This window comes from Linepithema humile, chromosome 2 (assembly GCF_040581485.1).
Source record: "Linepithema humile isolate Giens D197 chromosome 2, Lhum_UNIL_v1.0, whole genome shotgun sequence".
In the NCBI taxonomy this organism is placed as follows: Eukaryota; Metazoa; Arthropoda; class Insecta; order Hymenoptera; family Formicidae; genus Linepithema; species Linepithema humile.
This window is the reverse complement of record NC_090129.1, coordinates 9,864,117-9,885,036: the sequence shown is the minus strand read 5'-3', so window position 1 is coordinate 9,885,036 and position 20,920 is coordinate 9,864,117. Positions and strand designations below refer to the sequence as shown.

Sequence of the window (20,920 nt, the reverse complement as noted above, 5' to 3'; positions counted from 1 at the left end):
GTGTCTAAATTTTTAATGTTATGCTTACATAATGAATTAGTATAATTTCATCGATATATGAAATGTTTTGCAATGTAAAAATTATATATGTTATTTTTTCCTTCATATTCTATCAGTAACATTTGGCACTGGAGTAACACAAACAGTTGATTTTTTGTAAAAATCGATTTCAGCGAAATATTTTATCATTATCTTGTATAAGAAATGCGAGATAGAATTTTTCAATTTATTCAAACGCTACCTGATTTAATATATTGATTCGTAACGTTAATAATCATCTGATAATGTAATCGTGCAGTCTCTGCAGAGTAAAAGTGAAATAGAGCCCCGCTCTTGCACAGAGATTTTCAAACGGTAAGAAAGATTTCCTGCTTTCTAGTAGAGATCCGCGAAAGATTGCATTGCAAAAAAATTCGATAAATTTTACCATAACGCAAAGAAGATATTAAAGTACATGTTAAGGTAAATTAATAACACAAATTTATAAAATTATTTTCGGAAAATTATATGCCTTATTTGTGTAATCAGTATTTTTCCAAATAAATTTCTTTTAATAATCTTAAAATATTAATATTAAAAAATAATTTTTATAAAACAAATTATATTAACAAAATAAAAGTTAAATATTAATAATAACATTATATTAATAAAATAAGTTATAAAATAAAAAATAGACGTTGATAAATTTTTAATATGTCAAATCACGTGAGTGTCCTATTGGCTAAATATTAAAAGTAATCGTTATTATTAAAGACTTAATTTATTTTATTAAAATTATATTTTTACTATCTTTCTGTATAAAAAGTAAAAATTAAAATTCAGTTAAAAATAAAACCAATAATACAGTACGACTGTGAAACGACAATAGTCATTTAAATTTATCATAAACTTATTTAATAAATATAGCTCTTTAAATTAATACATTAATCATAAATATATTACAGGAGCTGGTAGAGCTAAAAGCCAGAATTTAATGCTCGCAATTATTATTTACATTATATAGAAAAACCACAGACGTTTCGGCCTTGGGCTTAGGCCATCTTCAGTGTCGAAGGTAAACAAACAATTTTTCGATAAACGATCTAGAAGTCACAACGCTACGCCTTTTAAAAATTTTACATTTAATACTACTTAATGTATACTTAAGATTTATCTCAACCGCAATTCCTTTGGTTATATAATTTCTATCGTCTATATTTTCTCTGATTTTTCGATCTTCAGGTTGAAAGGCAAAACCGTGTTTTCTTAATTTGATTTCTATGTATTCATCTACTCTGATGCCGTTGCTAATTAAAATTGAAACCATATTGACCGCACCAGTGTTTTCAGTGTGACTTAATTACATTACGTTTATTAAAAATTGTCCAAAAAGCGTCATCTTATTTTTCGCAACTTGTGACACTAGTTGTTTAGCATTCTCAGTGAATACAATGAGGCTATATAATAAGGCTGGCTGGATGAGTAAGAATATAAAGACGTTACGGAAAATGAGGTAACGATTTGTGGATTCTTATTATACGTAATGTAAGTAAGATACACTGAAAACATTATTTCGGTCAATATGGTTTCAATTTTAATTAGCAGCGGCATCAAAATAGATAACTGTCAAGAAATCAAATTAAAAAATCCGGTTTTATGTTTTAACCTTAAAATCGAAAAATCAGAAAATATAGACAACGATAGAAATTATATAATCAAAAAAATTGCGTTCAAGTTTAATCTTAAATATGTATTAAATAGTGTTAAATGTAAAATGTTTAAAAGGCGTTGCGTTGTAACTTCTAAATTGTTTAACGAAAAATTGTTTCTTTATTTTCTATACTACTGAAGATGGCCTAAACCAAAGGCCGAAACGTCTGTGATTCTTCAATATGATGTAAATCAGTGCTCGGAATTATTTTAGCATTTCAGTCGATTCTCGTAGTTGACGCCTCCTTTCCTCTCCTTACCGCGCGCGACATAGCCGCTTCAACCAGCGCCGCCGAGTGTCAAGAACGATACTATTCAATTAATGATTAGGTTCTCCTCCCTTTATTAATAAAATTTTAAAAATGTATTAAAAATAATTTTTTTTTATTTTTTAATTTATTATGGAAATATTTTAATAAATTTCCACGTCAGGTACAATTGCTGATGCGTTTTTTTTTAGAGCGGTCGCCACAGTGGACCTGGGGAACATTAAAAAAATTTTGATAATAGAGGGAGAAGAATCTAATCATAAATTGGTTAGTATAGTTCCTGAGCTGAGCGTCTTTAGTCCTAGCGCTGCGGCGCGCTCGGTAAAGAGAGGAAAGAAGGCATCAATCACGAGAATCGGCTAAAATGCTGAGATAATTCCAAGCACTGATGTAAATAATTTCGAGCATTAAATTCCAACTGTTAACTTTATTAGCTTATGTAACAAAATTATAATTAGTTATTTAAATAATTACAAAAACGTATTAGGTAAAACATATGTAGATCACCAGATTTTCCACTTATATATATATATATATATATGTAAATGAATTTAAATATTAGATAAGCAATTTTATAATTGTTCTATATATATAAATTATAAACTTGCACACAACAGTATCTAACAGTGTAAATCGTCACCAAATTCGTGCTGAAGATTATTGTGTATTTGCAAAATGTAATATTGCCGAGCGGCGCATTTAGGATATTTTTTCGCGGTGCAGAGGGGAGGGGAAAAAAAGGGGTTAAAAAGTCACACACACAAAATGAGACAGTATGACCAAAAGTCAGAATAATTTTATATTGCACACTAAAAATATAAAAATGTTACATCGTTTAATAAAAAATACTATTTATTTTTATAGTAGCATAATTATAAATTTATATCGAGTTTTCTTGGTTTTTGTTAAATAATCAAATTAACTGGATTGCTTAAATAATCAGAAAATTTGTCTACATATGGCTGCAAGATGTTTCTTAAGTAATTTATTTAAATTCTTTCACAATATGAATATCTTAAATTAGATATTACGTTCGAACAGCAGTATAGCTGGAGAAGCTATCATAATTATTTGTGTGCAAGAATATCGGTTAAATTCGATAATCATACAAGATTTTTCAAATGTTTGCAGTTATCAAAAATCTGTAAAAACATAATATTTTAGCGACATATTTTTTAATCATTAAGTCAAATTATAATTGTAGAAATTAAAACAGTTTGAACGAATTTGAAAATAATTGTAATTTAAACAGATTTCTCAAGTTGCACATAATAATTTAGTATAATTAATAGTATAATTATAATTAGAGACTGAGGGTGTGGATGTTAATACATGGCATCTGATAATCATTATTATACTTCAAATACATAAGCATAAAATTATAAAAAAATGACGCTTTATTTAACTATTCTGTACAAACATGTAGTATGCCCGTAGAAAATAAACAAAACTTGTTTAAATGAAAAAACTTTTGGCACACATAAATTTAAGAAGCATTAAAAAAAAGTAAAATTTTAATTTGCTTGCAATTAATTTTTAAAAAAATATTCTTTTTCGTATATTTGTGTATAAATTTTCAATGTTACATTTATGTTATGAATTATTATAATTTCCTCGATATATGAAATATTTAGCAATGTAAAAATTATACGTTATTTTTTTCTTTAATATTTTATTAAGTTTCTGGAGTAACACAAACAGCTAATCTTTTTAAAAATTAATTTCTGCGAAATATTTAATCATCGTCTTGTATAAGAAATGCGAAATAGAATTTTTCAATTTACTCAAACGCTACCTGATTTAATATATTGGTTCGTAACGTTAATGATTATCTGAAAATGTAATCGTGCAGTTTCTGCAGAGTAAAAGTCATATAGCGATCCGTTCTTACACAGAGATTTTCAAACGGTAAGAGGGGTTTCCTGCTTTCTAGTAGAGATCCGCGAAAGATTGCATTGTAAAAAAATTCGATAAATTTTAATAACGCAAAACAGATATTAAAATACATGTTAAAGTAAATTAATAACAAAAATTTATGAAATTATTTTGAAAAAGTTACATGCCTTATTTGTGTAATTTGATATAATATTTCTTCAATGACGATAAATTTCTTTTAAATTTTTTGAGCATCTTACTAAATAAAATTATTACTCATTAAAAAATTGTTTTTATCAAACCAAAATAGTATAAAATAACTATAAAAATAAAAGTTAAATAATGATAATAACATTATATTAATACAATATGTTATAAAATAAAAAATAGACGTTGATAAATTTTGAATATGTCAATTACGTAAGTGTTCTAGTGTCTAAATATTAAAATACATCGTATTATTGAAAGCTTAATTTATTTTATTAAAATAATTTTTTTACTATCTTTCCGTATAAGAAGCAAAAATTAAAATTTAGTTAAAAACAAAAATTAAAAGTACAACTGTGAAACGGCAATAGTTATTTAAATTTATCATAAACTTATTTTATAAATATAGCTCTCCAAATTAATACATTAATCATAATTTTATTACATGAGCTGGTAAAGCTAGAAGCCAGAATTTAATGCTTGCAATTATTATTTACATTATACAGAAAAACCACAGACGTTTTGGCCTTGGGCTTAGGCCATCTTCAATGTGGAAGATAAACAAACAAGTTTCGATAAACGATCTAAAAGTCACAACGCAACGCTTTTTAAAAATTTTACATTTAACATTACTTAATATATGTAATATATTTCATAACTGATTTTAATATTTAAAATCATACTTTGCTTACTTCAGAAATAATACGAAGATAAATACGTAAAAATTTGATAATATTAAAATTTACAAAAATCGTAGAAATATTAAATTAAAATCAGCTTAATTAAAGGCAAATCTTTCGCAATTTCTTCTGCAAATGTTTTATCCGATATTCGGTTCAAAACATTTTTTAATCAGATCATTTATTAAAGATGAGAAATTGCAAATAAAAAATTACAATCTAATTTTTCAGAACAAAATGCAGAAATAAATAATTAAAATTAAGATTACTTGATTGGTCTAATCTCCAATTCAGCCTTTAAAATCTAGTCTAATACGAATTTATTGAAACGTAATACAAAAATCTTTTGTTGAGAAAACATTGAATTACAATTTTATACATTTAAGTTTTTTAAACATTACTTGCAAGTGTAATACAAAGAAGTGATAATATAACATTGTAAATTATGAAAATTGATCAGTGGTTATGCTGCTAGTTAAGCACTTTTGTCTGCTAATGTTGTAAGTTAAGAATATACAAATAAATTGTATAATATTTAAACAAATAATTTTATAGGTATAGATATATATAAAGGCGTACTTGCATATTTCTGCAATCAACATACACTGAAAGAAAGCTGTGCGATATTTAGATTATTGCATTTTATTATAATTATAATCGCGATACTCATTATTATAGAAATTGTTAGTATAATGTTAGCAATGTAATAACCTTATACGTATTGCATTGCCAAAAAATAACCAACCATATAGTTAGAACATCTATAAAAATATTCTTGGTGCCAAGAAGCAATATAAGTAATGATTACTACTATTTTTCTTTTCTTTTAGTGTATCAGTTTAATTTTTCACAATATCAATATATTCGGCATAACAAGTATTTCTTTGATATAATAATTATTAAAGATACAATTAATTAAATATATAATATTTATTTAAAAATTATTTGTTTAAAGAATCAGTTGTAACATGTCTCATACACATTGCCACTGCTATGCAAAGTGGCCGTGAGATGTCACCGCGTCTCTCGATATCTGTTGGTTAGATTTGACCGACGTATCAATATTTACATTTAAAAGAAAACTATATCATATTTCTTCCTTTATTTCCCTCTATCGGACACTTTTCGGTATAAAGGCTCCTGTATGTAAGACTCGTATTCAGTTATCTGCGTTTAGTCAGTTGAAACAGACACAATGTCTGAAGAAATTATCTTAACTAAAGACAATGTGTGGGATTATTTGGAACAGATTCCCAAAGAGAGATTTAAAGCAAAGTGCAAGACGTGCAAAACAAATTTAACTTACGCCAATCTTAGTAATTTTTCAAGACATTTAAGATTTTGCCATAATGATCATTTCGCTTCCAGAGTAAAGGAAAATATAAAAAATTCACCGGATACATATTACAACGAGGCGGGATATTGTTTAATTTGTAGTGGGGCTGTTCAGCAAGAAGATTATTCCCGTCATATGATGTTACATCCAACACAAGAAGTGGTACAATATGTAACGGGCAAAACTAAAGAAGAATACTACACACAAACTGATGTTTTTGAGTTGAAGTGCACACTGAACAATTGCAATGAACGTATAACTTGTTATATTATAGGTAACACAAAAAATCATATATCAAAACATAACGAAGCAGGCAAATTGGAAAAAATTGACACGGGCTCAATCTATGTGCCAAATAAGATCACAGATGTGCAAGATCTATGGAAAAATTACACATGTGATGATAGCAATTTTTTAGTAAATTGCAAATTTCCAGAATGCCAATTTCAAGGATGTTATATCGACATTAATTTGACAAAGTTTTGTAAGCATGTAGAGGACCATCATGAGAAAGTTTTTGCATACGAAAAACAAGACGGAAATCAATTCCCGCGGATGTATTTCAAGTATCGTAACGAAGAATATTCAGAATGTTGTCTGTGTGCAAGTTACACGTCTATAAGCACTGTTATATATGCCTTATATTATCATCTAGAAACTAGACATCCAGGAACACCAAATTTTCACCATACCGTTAGTTGGGGGTGGAAATACTGTCAAAAGAGTAATATTACTCAAGTAAAATGTAATTTTTGTTCCAAATTAATAGACATTGATGTTGACTTAAAGGATTTAAACCATCATACTGAAAACACACATATGAAAGAACCACCAAGCACGGAAAAAGCGCATGAAATAGCTGGACCGTCAAAAAGCCAACAGGAGAAAAAGAGTAAAAAAAAAGGTAAGTGACAGAAAGTTTTATTGAAATTATTGTTAATTCAATTATATACGTGCATATAATTAAATTTCATTTTGTCGAATCGCGTTTATATTTTAGTAGAACAAACGCAAACAATAGCCAGACAACTTGTTTCACAAACGAATATTTATAAATTTTATAGGTATATTCATAGGTGAATGATGCTAACGGCAATCTTGACAATGTAGCACGACAACCAGGCACCACGACAAAAGGCAATCTTGACTTTGGTAATTGAAACAATTTATAATATGCACAGAAACTAATGTATCTCTGACATGCAATAATTCGTTTTATGTTTATGAAATTATAAATTCGTTTATAAATTTACGTTTTATAAGAAAGACTAAGTTTCATTTTTGGAATTTATAAACTATATTTAATATGTGCAATATATTTGATATATTTTGCTTATATGTAATCCGTCTTAAATTTATAAACTATGCTTATAGTTTCATAAAATAAAACAATTTTATAAACTAACAATCGACTTTTCGGTTCAGAGACAAAATTTTTTAATAAGTTATTCAGCACAATATTTTAGTTTAATTTTTATTTCTTAAAATTTTATGTGTACTTTGGTCGTACGTGTAGCCTGGACATTTATTGTACTTTAGGTTATTTAAATTTATTATGACTCCTTAGTTATTATTATAGTATTACAGGTTTTCGAACATATAATATTAATGTAATAATAATTATTGGTAAAATATGAGTATGACAGTTTTTGCAGTTATACTTAGCCTTTCAAATTGATAATGCTTTCAGTATAATAAAAAAATTAATTTGTCATAAACGAAATGCATGCTGTAACGCATGTAAGACGATTTCATTATAAAATTGAAAAATATTCAAGACAAATGCTTATTGTATCATCAGGCTATTTTATTAATAATTTTTTATTTATTTGTACATTAATAAATCAGAAACTAACGTCTATTAGTTAAATTCAATAATCATACAAGATTTCTCAAATGTTTGTTGCTATCAAAAATCTGCAAAAACAAAATATTCTAACAAGACATTTTTTTAATTATTATAATTTGACAGATAATTGAAGATATTAAAACGGTTCGAACGACATTTAAATTAATTGTGTTTTAAAATTTTAAATTATTTATAATTAAAGATAGAAACTGCGATCATGACACTTCATAAAACTAAAACTTACACACATTGAGAGCATAATGTAAGCAAATGTATAAATAATGTATTAATTCTCTAAAGTATTACAAGTATCTATAAAATTGCGTCATTTTATTATTTTAATATTAATGTAAAATAGTAATGTAAAAAGCTTATGTAAAATTTTATAGATTACTTGCTTAATACTATAAATGCTTGCATGATGTTGAGTTTGCGGTACATAATTTTGAATATGGACATAACGCATTTTTTAATTTATAGTAATTTAGTATAATAATAGCATAATTATAATAAGACTGAATGTGGATGTTAATACATGACATGTGATAATTATTGTTATACTTAAAATACATATGCATGAAAAAAAAAACCGATTTATTTAATTATTCTATACAAAAATACTTAGTATGCCCATAGAAAATAAAATTAATTTTTTTTAACAGAAAAATTTTGACCCACAAATAAATTTAAGTGACATTAAAAGAAAGTAAAATTTTATTTTGCATACAATTTAATATTTAAAAAATTAGTTTTTATTGTGTATTTGTGTCTAAATTTTTAATGTTATGCTTACATAATGAATTAGTATAATTTCATCGATATATGAAATGTTTTGCAATGTAAAAATTATATATGTTATTTTTTCCTTCATATTCTATCAGTAACATTTGGCACTGGAGTAACACAAACAGTTGTTTTTTGTAAAAATCGATTTCAGCGAAATATTTTATCATTATCTTGTATAAGAAATGCGAGATAGAATTTTTCAATTTATTCAAACGCTACCTGATTTAATATATTGATTCGTAACGTTAATAATCATCTGATAATGTAATCGTGCAGTCTCTGCAGAGTAAAAGTGAAATAGAGCCCCGCTCTTGCACAGATTTTCAAACGGTAAGAAAGATTCTGCTTTCTAGTAGAGATTTGCAAGAAATTGCAAAAAAATAAGATAAATTTCACCATAACGCAAAGAAGATATTAAAGTACACGTTAAGGTAAATTAATAACACAAATTTATAAAATTATTTTCGGAAAATTATATGCCTTATTTGTGTAATCAGACCAAATATTTTTCCAATGACGATAAATTTCTTTTAAATTTTTCGAGCATTTAGCTAAATAATATAAATTAATTATTAAAAAAAAAATTTTTATAAAACCGAAATAGTATAAAATAAATAACAAAATAAAAGTTAAATATTAATAATAACATTATATTAATAAAATAAGTTATAAAATAAAAAATAGACGTTGATAAATTTTTAATATGTCAAATACGTGAGTGTCCTATTGGCTAAATATTAAAAGTAATCGTATTATTAAAGACTTAATTTATTTTATTAAAATTATATTTTTACTATCTTTCTGTATAAAAAGTAAAAATTAAAATTCAGTTAAAAATAAAAAATAAAAGTACGACTGTGAAACGACAATAGTCATTTAAATTTATCATAAACTTATTTAATAAATATAGCTCTTTAAATTAATACATTAATCATAATTTTATTACATGAGCTGGTAGAGTTAAAAGCTAGAATTTAATGCTCGCAATTATTATTTACATTATATAAAAAAACCACAGACGTTTCGGCCTTGGGCTTAGGCCATCTTCAGTGTCGAAGGTAAACAAACAAGTTTTCGATAAACGATCTAGAAATCCCAACGCAACGCCTTTTAAAAATTTTACTTTTAACACTACTTAATACATATTTAAGATTTATTTCAAACGCAATTCCTTTGATTATATAATTTCAATTGTTTATATTTTCCCTGATTTTTTTATCTCCGGGATGAAAGGCAAAACCGTACTTTCTTAATTTGATTTCTATGTATTTATCTACTTTGATGCCGTTGCTAATTAATATTGAAACCATATTAACCGCACCAATGTTTTCAATGTGTCTTTATTACATTGCGTTTATTAAAAATTGCCCAATAAGCGTCACCTTATTTTTCGCAATTAGTGACATTAGTTTTTTAGCATCCTCAGTGAATACAATGTTATAAAATAAGGCTGGCTTGATCAATAAGAATATGAAGACGTTACGGAAAATAAAGTGACGCTTTGTGGACTCTTTTTTTATAAACGTAATATAATTAAGATACACTGAAAACATTGATGCAATCAATATGGTTTTAATTTTAATTAGCAACGGCATCAGAATAGATAGCTATAAAGAAATCAAATTAAGAAATCCGGTTTTACGTTTCAACCTTGAAATCAAAAAATTTAGAAAATATAGACAACGATAAAAATTATATAATTATAAGAATTTTGCGTTTGAGTTCCATCTTAAATATGCATTAAATAGTGTTAAATGTAAAATTTTTAAAAAGCGATGTAACTTCGATATCATATATTGAAAAATTGTTTGTTTATTTTCTATACTACTGAAGATGGCCTAATCCTAAAGCCGAAACGTCTGTGGTTTTTCGATATAATGTAAATAAGTGCTCGGAATGATCTCAGCATTTCTACCGATTCTCGTATTTGACGCCTCCTTTCCTCTTCTTGTCGCGCGCGACGCAGCCCCTTCAATTTGCGCCACCGAGTGTCAAGAACGATACTATCCCATTAATGATTAGGATCTTCTCCCTTTATTTACTAAATTTCTAAAAATGTATTAAAAATAATTTTTTTTTATTTTTAAATTTATTATGGAAATGTTTCAATTGATTTTCACGTCAGATACAATTGCTGACGCGTTCTTTTTAGAGTGATTTCTCCAGTAGGTCTGGGGAACATTTTCAAATTTGAATAATAAAGAAAAAAGAATCTAATCATTAATTGGATAGTGCAGCTCCTGACGCTCGGCAGCGCTGGTCCTAGCGCTGTTTCGCTCGCGGTAAGAAGAGGAAAGAAGACGTCACGAGAATCGACTGAAATACTGAGATAATTCCAAGCACTGATGTAAATAATTGCGAGCATTAAATTCTAACTTTTAACTTTACCAGTTTATGTAATAAAATTATAATTAGTCATTTATATTATTACAAAAACGTATTAGATAAAACATATGTAAATGCACCAGTTTTTCGACATATATATGTAAATAATTTTAAATATTAGATAAGCAATTTTATAATTGTTCTATATATATATATATATATATATATATATGTATATATATATATATATGTATATATGTATATATATATTTATACAAATTATAAATTTGCACAACAGTATCTTATAGTGTAAATTGTCGCTAAATTTGTGCTGAAGATTATTGTGTATTTGCAAAATGTAATGTTGCCGACCAGTGGCGCACTCAGTATATTTTTTCATGGGTCGGAAGGGGGAGGGGGAGTTTAAAATTTACACACACAAAATGAAACAGTATGAAAAAGTCAAAATAATTTTATATTGCACACTAAAAAATATAAAAATGTTACATTGTTTAATAAAAAATACAATTTATTTTTATAGTAACATAATAATAAATTACTATCGAGTTTTTTTGGTTTTTGTTAAATAATCAGATTAACTGGACTGCTTAAATAATCAGAAAATTTGCCTATATATATATATGACTGCCAGATGTTTCTTAAATAATTTATTTGAATCCTTTCACAATATAAATATCTTAAAGTAGATATTATATACGTTCGAACAGCATTATAGCTAGAGAAGCTATCATAATTATTTGTGTGCAAGAATATCAGTTAAATTCGATAATCATACAAGATTTTTCAAATGTTTGCTGCTATCAAAAATCTGTAAAAACAAAATATTTTAACGACATATTTTTTAATCATTAAGTCAAATTATAATTGTAGAAATTAAAACGGTTTGAACAAATTTGAAATTATTTGTATTTTAAACAGATTTCTCAAGTTGTATATAATAATTTAGCATAATTAATAATATAATTATATGTAATTATAATTAGAGACTGAGTGTGGATGTTAATACATGGCATGTGATAATAATTATTATACTTAAAATACATAGGCATCAAAATATACATATAAAAAAATGACGCTTTATTTAACTACTCTGTACAAACATTTAGTATGCCCGTAGAAAATAAAAAAAACTTGTTTAAATGGAAAAACTTTTGGCACACATAAATGTAAGGAGCATTAAAAGAAAGTAAAACTTTAATTTGCTTGCAATTTAATTAAAAAAGAAAAATTCTTTTTCGTGCATTCGTGTATAAATTTTCAATGTTACATTTACATAATGAATTATTATAATTTTTTCGTTATATGAAATGTTTCGCAATGTAAAAATTATACGTTATTTTTTTCTTTCATATTCTATTACGTTTGTTCTGGAGTAACACAAAAAACCGATTTTTTTTTAAACTTGATTTTTGCGAAATATTCAACCATTGTTTATTATAAGAAATGCAAAATAGAATTTTTCAATTTACTCAAACGCTATCTGATTTAATATAATATTGTTTTCTAACGTTAATGATTGCTTTGTAACGTAAATGATCATCTGATAATATAATCGTCCAGTCTGCAGAGTAATCTGCAGAATAAAAGTCAAATAGCGTTCTGCTCTTGCAAAGAGATTTTTAAACGGTAAGAAGAGTTTCTTCCTTTCTAGTAGAGATCCGCGAAAAATTGCATTGCAAAAAAATTCGATAAGTTTTATCATAACAAAGAACACGTTAAAGTACATGTTAAAGTAAATTATTGGAAAAGCCCCGTTTGCCTACAAATTGATTGCCTACAGTATCGATTGCCGACATCTCGTTTGTCCACATTTCATTTGCACACAAAAATTATTGCCTACAAATCGATTGCTTACAAGTCGTTTTGCACACAAATAAGAAATTAAGCAAGCATCTACCTGCATCGTCCGGTGCTTTGAATGCAAAACTGGGTCTATAATTATACGATTTCACATGGGTTTGCAACTTTTCGCGCAAAGAAAAATCTACCTCCATCGTCCGGTGGAACCGTATAATTGTAGACCTAGTTTTTAATTAAAAACACCGGGCAATGCGGATAGACTTTGCTTAATATTTTATTTGTGCGCAATAGAGCTTGTTAGCAGTCGAATTGTAGGCAATAATTTTTGTGTGCAATGTGACTTGTGCGCAATACTGTCGTGTATGCAAACGACCGTTCGCCTTTTAATTTTTTATTTGTGTGTAGTATAGCTTGTAGATAACTGATCTGTAAGCAATCATTTTTGTGTGCAAACAAAATGTGGACAAATGGGATGTCGGCAATCGGTACTGTAAGCAATCAATTTGTAGGTAAACGGGACCTCCAAAATTAATAACAAAAATTTTTTAAATTGTTTTCGAAAAATTACATGCTTTATTTGTGTAATCTGATCAAATATTTTTCCAATAACAATAAATTTATTTTAAATTTTTCGAGCATTTTGCTAAATAAAATTAATTAATCACTAAAAAAGTATTTTTATAAAACTGAAATAATATAAAATAACTAAAAAAAAATTAAATAATAATAATAACATTATATTCATAGAATATGTTATAAAATAAAAAATGGACGTCGACAAATTTTGAATGTTTCAATTTCGTGAGTGTCCTATTGGCTAAATATTAAAATTAATCGTATTATTGAAAGCTTAATTTATTTTATAAAATTATATTTTTACTATCTTTCTGTATAAAAAATAAAAAAAAAATTTAATTAAAAATAAAAAATAAAAGTACAACTGTGAAACGGCAATAGTTATTTAAATTTATCATAAACTTATTTAATAAATATAGCTCTTTAAATTAATATAATAATTATAATTTTATTACATGAGCTAAAAGCTGGTAGAGCTAAAAGCCAGAATTTAATGCTCAATATTATTATTTACATTATATAGAAAAACCACAGACGTTTCGGCCATCAGCTTAGACCATCTTCAGTGTAGAAGGTAAACAAACAATTTTTCGATAAACGATCTAGAAGTCACAACGCAACGCCTTTTAAGAATTTTACATTTAACACTACTTAATATATGTAATATATTTCATAACTGATTTTAATATTTAAAATCATACTTTGCTTACTTCAGAAATAATACGAAGATAAATACGTAAAAATTTGATTATATTGGAATTTACCAAAATCGTAGAAATGTTAAATAAAATTCAGCTTAGTTAAAAGCAAATCTTTTCGCAATTTTTCCTGCAATCGTTTTATCCGAGATTTGGTTCAAAACATTTTTAAATCAGATCACTTATTAAAGATGAAAAGTTGCAAATAACAAATTACAATTTAATTTTTTAGAACAAAATACATTAAAATTAAAATTATTTGATTGGTCTAATTTTAATCTCCAACTCATAAACTCCGGTCTTTAAAATCTAGTCTGATACGGATTTATTGAAACGTAATACAAAAATCTTTTATTGAGAAAACGATGAATTACAGTTTTATACATTTAAATTCTTTAAACATCACTTGCGATTATAATTCAAGGAAATGATAATATAACATTGTAAATTATAAAAATTGATCAGTGATTATGCTGCTAGTTATGCACGTCTGTCTGCTAATGTTGTAAGTTAAAAACATAAATAAATTTTATAATTCTAACAAAATATTTTATAGATACATATAAGAGCGTACTTTCATATTTCTGCAATCAACATATATTGAAAGAAAAGTGTGTGATATTTGGATTATTGCATTTTATCATAATTATAATCGCGATACTCATTTTTATAGAAATTGTTAGTATAATGTTAGCAATGTAATAACCTTATACGTATTGTATTGCCGAAAAATAACCAACCATGTAGTTAGAACATTTATAAAAATATTCTTGGTGCCAAAAAGCAATATAAATAATGAATACTGCTATTTTTCTTTTCTCTCACAGTATCAGTTGCATTTTTCACAATATCAATATATTCAGCATTACAAATATTTCTTTGATATAGAAATTATGTAAGATACAATTAATTAAATATATAATATTTATTTAAACATTATTTGTTTAAAGAATCAGTTGTAACATGTCTCATACACAGTGCCACTGCTATGCAAAGTGGCCGTGAGATGTCACCGCGTCTCTCGATATTGTGGGCACTAGTTATGTCCAGGAACGTATCTCGGGGGTTAGGTTACCCTGTGGTTGACATCCTGGTTAATCCTCTTCGACGTGGAAGCCCACAATAGTTCCAATAAGGTCGAAAGGATTTGCGTTTAGGATATAAGCACTATGAGAGACGTGTAGTATGGATATCAGAAAACTATGTATTATGTCTTGTCTTGTCTTTACAAAGGATCAGGGGGTCGATTGTGTATTTCAAAACCTAGTGAAAATAACAAAAGTGAACATTCACTTGATTGTGTAAATTTCACTATAGTGAAAATGCGAATTATTTCACGTGAGATTATTCGACAAGTATTTAGATGTCGAATTCAGTCAAATTGTGTCGAATTTGCATCGTATTGTGCAGTCTCACGGAGCCAGCGTATAAAAAATGGATTTGGTTATGTTGCTGATGATAGAAGAAAATGAGAGAGATAGGAATAAAAGGCAGCAAAGAAATTTAAATATAATAAGGAGAAGATTGAGGGATACACAGGATCCATTTGATATCTCGGATAATACATTTCTCAAATTGTACAGGTATATAGATACAAATAAATTATATTTTATTTTTGATTTAGAATTAGACAATATAAAAAAATATTATGAACAAAATAAATATTAAATATTTTAGAGAAATAAAAAAAATTGGTATATATAGATATCAAACGTAACGCACAATGGATATAAATTCATATGACATATTTATATTTTATATCTTATTTGTATCTACATTATCCTTCCAAAATCGGGGTGTTGTTGCATGAAACGGATCATTAAGTCTTTTTGTTTCTCAGTAACGTTCATTATTTTCAAATTATAATGAATTATAATGATAAAAATAATATTGGAACACAGCCGATTGTACTTGGTTATATATGATAATACAATATGATATACAAACATTCGACCATTGCTCGCACTCACATCTCACATCTGTGATTTTCACTCTCGTGAGCCTAAGGATATCGCATTTTCACTACGCTTATAGCCAATCGCGCGTATTTTTTCATGTGAGATGAAAATACGAGAGGCGAGGAAAGTCGACAAAGATACACAATCGACCCCCAGGCTGGACCGTCTCTTCGAACCACGCACGAGAGTCTCTAGACTCCCTCTAGGCTAGTTGGTAACGTTGAGAGCGCTGTAATCGGCATAGCCCTTTGACTACATGGGTGCCGTCACATACCAAGATCAGAGAGAAGCCTGAGAGACGCCACGGCCAGGTTTTACGTGATCCGCGAAAGCGATACGCCACCTGTGGACCTAAAATGTGCACATTGGAACTACGTAGCCATGTGCACCATTGAGTAAAAAGAAACAGGAGGGAGCGTTTGGTCTTAAAAGTGCGGACGGAAGTGACTATATAAAGTGGTCGCTCAAGATGGCCGCTCAAGGGCGCCAATATTGAATGACTTGTTATGTTTAATTAGGAAATAATGTACAATTAAAAGAAAATAACTAAAATATGCAACAATAATACCAAATTTTAATGGCGTTTTTCATTGAGATTGCACTCGTGCAGTATTTCCATAAAAGCAATGTTAAAATCTAAAATCTAAATTTATATTAAATCCTTCGTCCTTACAAAAATTTATCCATGCATTTCTTTGATCTGGATTTTTCGGAAACCTGTTTGTGAGTGAAAATTATTTAGTAATTATTGTGAATCTACAATTTCACGAAATTTTTTATGTTTTGTATAGAAACTTGATTCGTCCGCATTGAGACATTAAAATGTACACTGATCTCAGATTCGAGACACTAAAGTGTACGAAAATTGCATACATCGATCTTATTATTCAAGAATCGGAATGTATGATTAAAGTAAGCAAGTTATTTAAAAGGAAGGAAAACGAGAGAAAAAATATAAGAGATAAAAAATTTCGCACTAACAACCAGCGGTGGCTCCATTAGCCTCTTTCATATATATTGATATTTATTTGTTTTTTTGTAACTAAATGATTTATTTATATGCATAATTGTTTTAAATTATTAATCTATAAATGTGTTTTTTTTTAGAAAAAAAAAGAAGAGGAGGTGGTTGGTCGCGTGAACGGTGGTACGCTCGGCGAAATTAACAATATGACAATAATGTTAGACCAGGTCCTTCTGGAATAACAAAAAAAAAGAGGAGGCCAGAACAACAGAGGTGGCCGGAGGAACAGAAGAGGCAGTCGGGGAAGAGGTCATACAATAATAAAAAACTATTATTTATCTTAACATAAATTTTATAAATTTTATTTTATGTTATTTTATTATTTTTTTATTAACTAACTTTTCTTTAACTTGTTGATCTCGAATATTGAATGATTTTAATTAATTTTATTATTTTATTTTATTTTAATTAACTTTTTTTATAAAATTTTTGACAAATTTTTAATTTAAAATTTTTTTCTTTTATCTTTTATTTGTAAAACCGACAAGCTTTTATTTGTAAAACCGACGAGCTAACATTGATTATATCAATGTTAAAACTAACTTTTTTTATTAATTTTACAACAAATCTTGCGTCTAAATTATATTTATAAAAAGAATTTTTTTAATTAGGCTCAGTTTTTCAATTAAAACTTTAAAATGGTGATACACGCTTATTTATTGAGCCTTAGCTTGTTCTAGGTGCTATTTATTAAAATATTTTACATGTGTTTGTCGTATATCTTACATCTAATTGTCGAACGTTTCGGCACCTTTTTTTGGGCCTTCTTCAGCGCTATAACGGATAAAATTTACATTGTTTTTACTACTGAAAACTTACATATAAATTGACTACTTGTAATTTTTGGGTCTTCTTCTGCCCTATTGCTGTTTTTACTTACAATCTAATTTTTGTTGCGTCTCTTAGTCAAAATTTAAACTGGTTGTTTTTTTTTGGTGTAGGTCTCTTTTGTCCATTTTTACGAACTTTTTGTCCACCCCTTGCTTTTTCCTCGTGTGTCAGACATGGCAACTGTTGATTTTTATTTATTGGTTTAATGTTCTTAGTTTGACTGTTCTTATTTAATTAAATTGTGTGTGCTGTTAGTCGTTCTCACCTTAATTCTTCTGACTGTCTGGATTGATTTTTATTGTGACTTGTTACTTTTGGTGTTGTTCGTTTCTTACTGAGTCGTCTTGTCTTGAGAGATCGTTACTGATGGTATGATTATTTGTTGATTGGAGGGAGTGATCTCAGTGTAGGTAAGTAAGTATTTGGTAGGAAATCCGTATCACTCTGTTTATTTATTGCTTGTGTGTGTCTTTTTATGTGTATCATTTCTGATATTAACCGTTTTCTGTATGTTGGTTCCTTGTCTAATATTTTAACATTGTCCCATTCAAATTCATGGTTATACTTTATTTTATGTTCTGATATTACTGATAGTGTTCCCGTTTTTTTATTTATATCTTTACGGTGTTCTTTTATTCTGGTTTGTAATTGTCTACCTGTTTGTCCTATGTATGTGGCTTCACATTGACTGCAATTTATTTGGTATACTATGTCATTTTGTTTTTTATGTTCTAATTTGTCTTTACCGGTTTTTATGTATGTATTTAATTTATTGTGGCAACTATATGCGGGTGAGAATCCGTGTTCTTTGATTTTCTTTTCTAGTTTTTTTGTGTCATTTTTCATGTATGGTATAGGCTACACTGAGATCACTCCCTCCAATCAACAAATAATCATACCATCAGTAACGATCTCTCAAGACAAGACGACTCAGTAAGAAACGAACAACACCAAAAGTAACAAGTCACAATAAAAATCAATCCAGACAGTCAGAAGAATTAAGGTGAGAACGACTAACAGCACACACAATTTAATTAAATAAGAACAGTCAAACTAAGAACATTAAACCAATAAATAAAAATCAACAGTTGCCATGTCTGACACACGAGGAAAAAGCAAGGGGTGGACAAAAAGTTCGTAAAAATGGACAAAAGAGACCTACACCAAAAAAAAAACAACCAGTTTAAATTTTGACTAAGAGACGCAACAAAAATTAGATTGTAAGTAAAAACAGCAATAGGGCAGAAGAAGACCCAAAAATTACAAGTAGTCAATTTATATGTAAGTTTTCAGTAGTAAAAACAATGTAAATTTTATCCGTTATAGCGCTGAAGAAGGCCCAAAAAAAGGTGCCGAAACGTTCGACAATTAGATGTAAGATATACGACAAACACATGTAAAATATTTTAATAAATAGCACCTAGAACAAGCTAAGGCTCAATAAATAAGCGTGTATCACCATTTTAAAGTTTTAATTGAAAAACTGAGCCTAATTAAAAAAATTTTTTTTATAGTTTTAAATTACGCTAACGCGAAAAATATACGTAGACAGGATACCTTTTTACATTTTATTAGAGTAAATTTTGGGGAAACAACATGCGTCATGTTAAAAAGATACATGAATATTGTAAAATTAAGTACTAACATAAGAAGTCGAATAGGGTTTTTGAGGGAATGCAAATTTCAAAATATCACACCAAAACATTTAAATATAAAAATTGAACAACAAATAAAATTGCAACACAACAGACACCAAAATGCTTTTAAAAAATTAATCCAAACAATAAAGACAAGAATATTAAAATTAGAAATAAAAGATAATTACTTAGAATTAGAAAAACACAAAAAAGAAATTCGCAAAATCCTCAGAGCTTTATACGACAGATTACCAACAAATATTATAAATCAATTTATGTATTTCCAAGATAAAAGAAGACAAAAAATTTGGAAATGCATAAATGAACAACACGACAAAAAACTGAAGTGGCTCATTTCACAACGGCATTCTGCAATCAAGTCAAACATAAAACCTATAATAATCAATACAAAAAAGAATAAGAACAAAGATAATAACGTAGAACAAATCATATCACCTATGAATTTCAATATAGACAATAACAACAATTTACACAAAGTACAAGATAAATGGTTTATTAATCTGACAGAAACACAAATACCTACAGAAGTACAATATTTATTACAATTAGGAGAAAAGTTCAATCTTCCGAATTACGATAAAAAACGAAATACCATAGAACTCATCAAAAATATAGAAAGAAACATAGAAAGAAAAGACGAAGAATTGCAGAGTGTGGTGAGAAATGAGACCATAGAAACAATAAATAACATATGGAACAATAACAAAAAAATAAACCACAAGGAAAAGTTAATTATCAAATATAAAAAACAAACACAAGAATTCATCGAAAAACACCCCAATATAATATTTACAAGAGCAGACAAGGGGAATACCACGGTGGCAATAGATAAACCAAAATATATAATAGATATGGAAAAAATATTAGATGATAAAAACACATACAACACAATACAGAAAGATCCAACAAATAAATTAACGACAAATTTAAGAAACGTACTAACACGATGGAAAAACCAAAAATACATTGATGAAAAAACATACAGATGTCTATTAGAAACCGATGGTGTTCTCCTGAGAGCATATGGTGTGCCAAAGATTCACAAAGAAGGAAATCCACTCAGAATCATAATATCTACAATAAATAGCCCTCTATATAAAATAGCAACATATTTACATAAAATTCTGAACGACAACATCCCTAAACCAGAAAATGTAGTAAAAAATAGCTATGAACTAGTAAAAAAACTAACAGGACAAAAATTTAACACAGACCATAGTTTAGCTTCATTTGACGTAATATCACTATTCACAAACATACCAATAGAAAAAGTTAATGAAAGCATCAGCAAAAGATGGGACCACATAAAAGAAAAAACTAACATACCACTTAAAGAAT

General features: G+C 27.6%; 1 protein-coding gene across 1 annotated transcript; it reads left to right on the top strand.

Annotated features, from left to right (window-relative positions):
- The first annotated feature begins 5,872 nt into the window (after positions 1-5,872).
- On the top strand, positions 5,873-8,522 carry LOC136997749 (uncharacterized). Its single transcript, XM_067348926.1, has 2 exons — positions 5,873-6,960; positions 7,121-8,522. Exons 1-2 carry the CDS (start codon positions 5,916-5,918, stop codon positions 7,138-7,140), a joined length of 1,065 nt encoding a protein of 354 aa, XP_067205027.1. The 5' UTR covers positions 5,873-5,915; the 3' UTR covers positions 7,141-8,522.
- Positions 8,523-20,920: the final 12,398 nt, after the last annotated feature.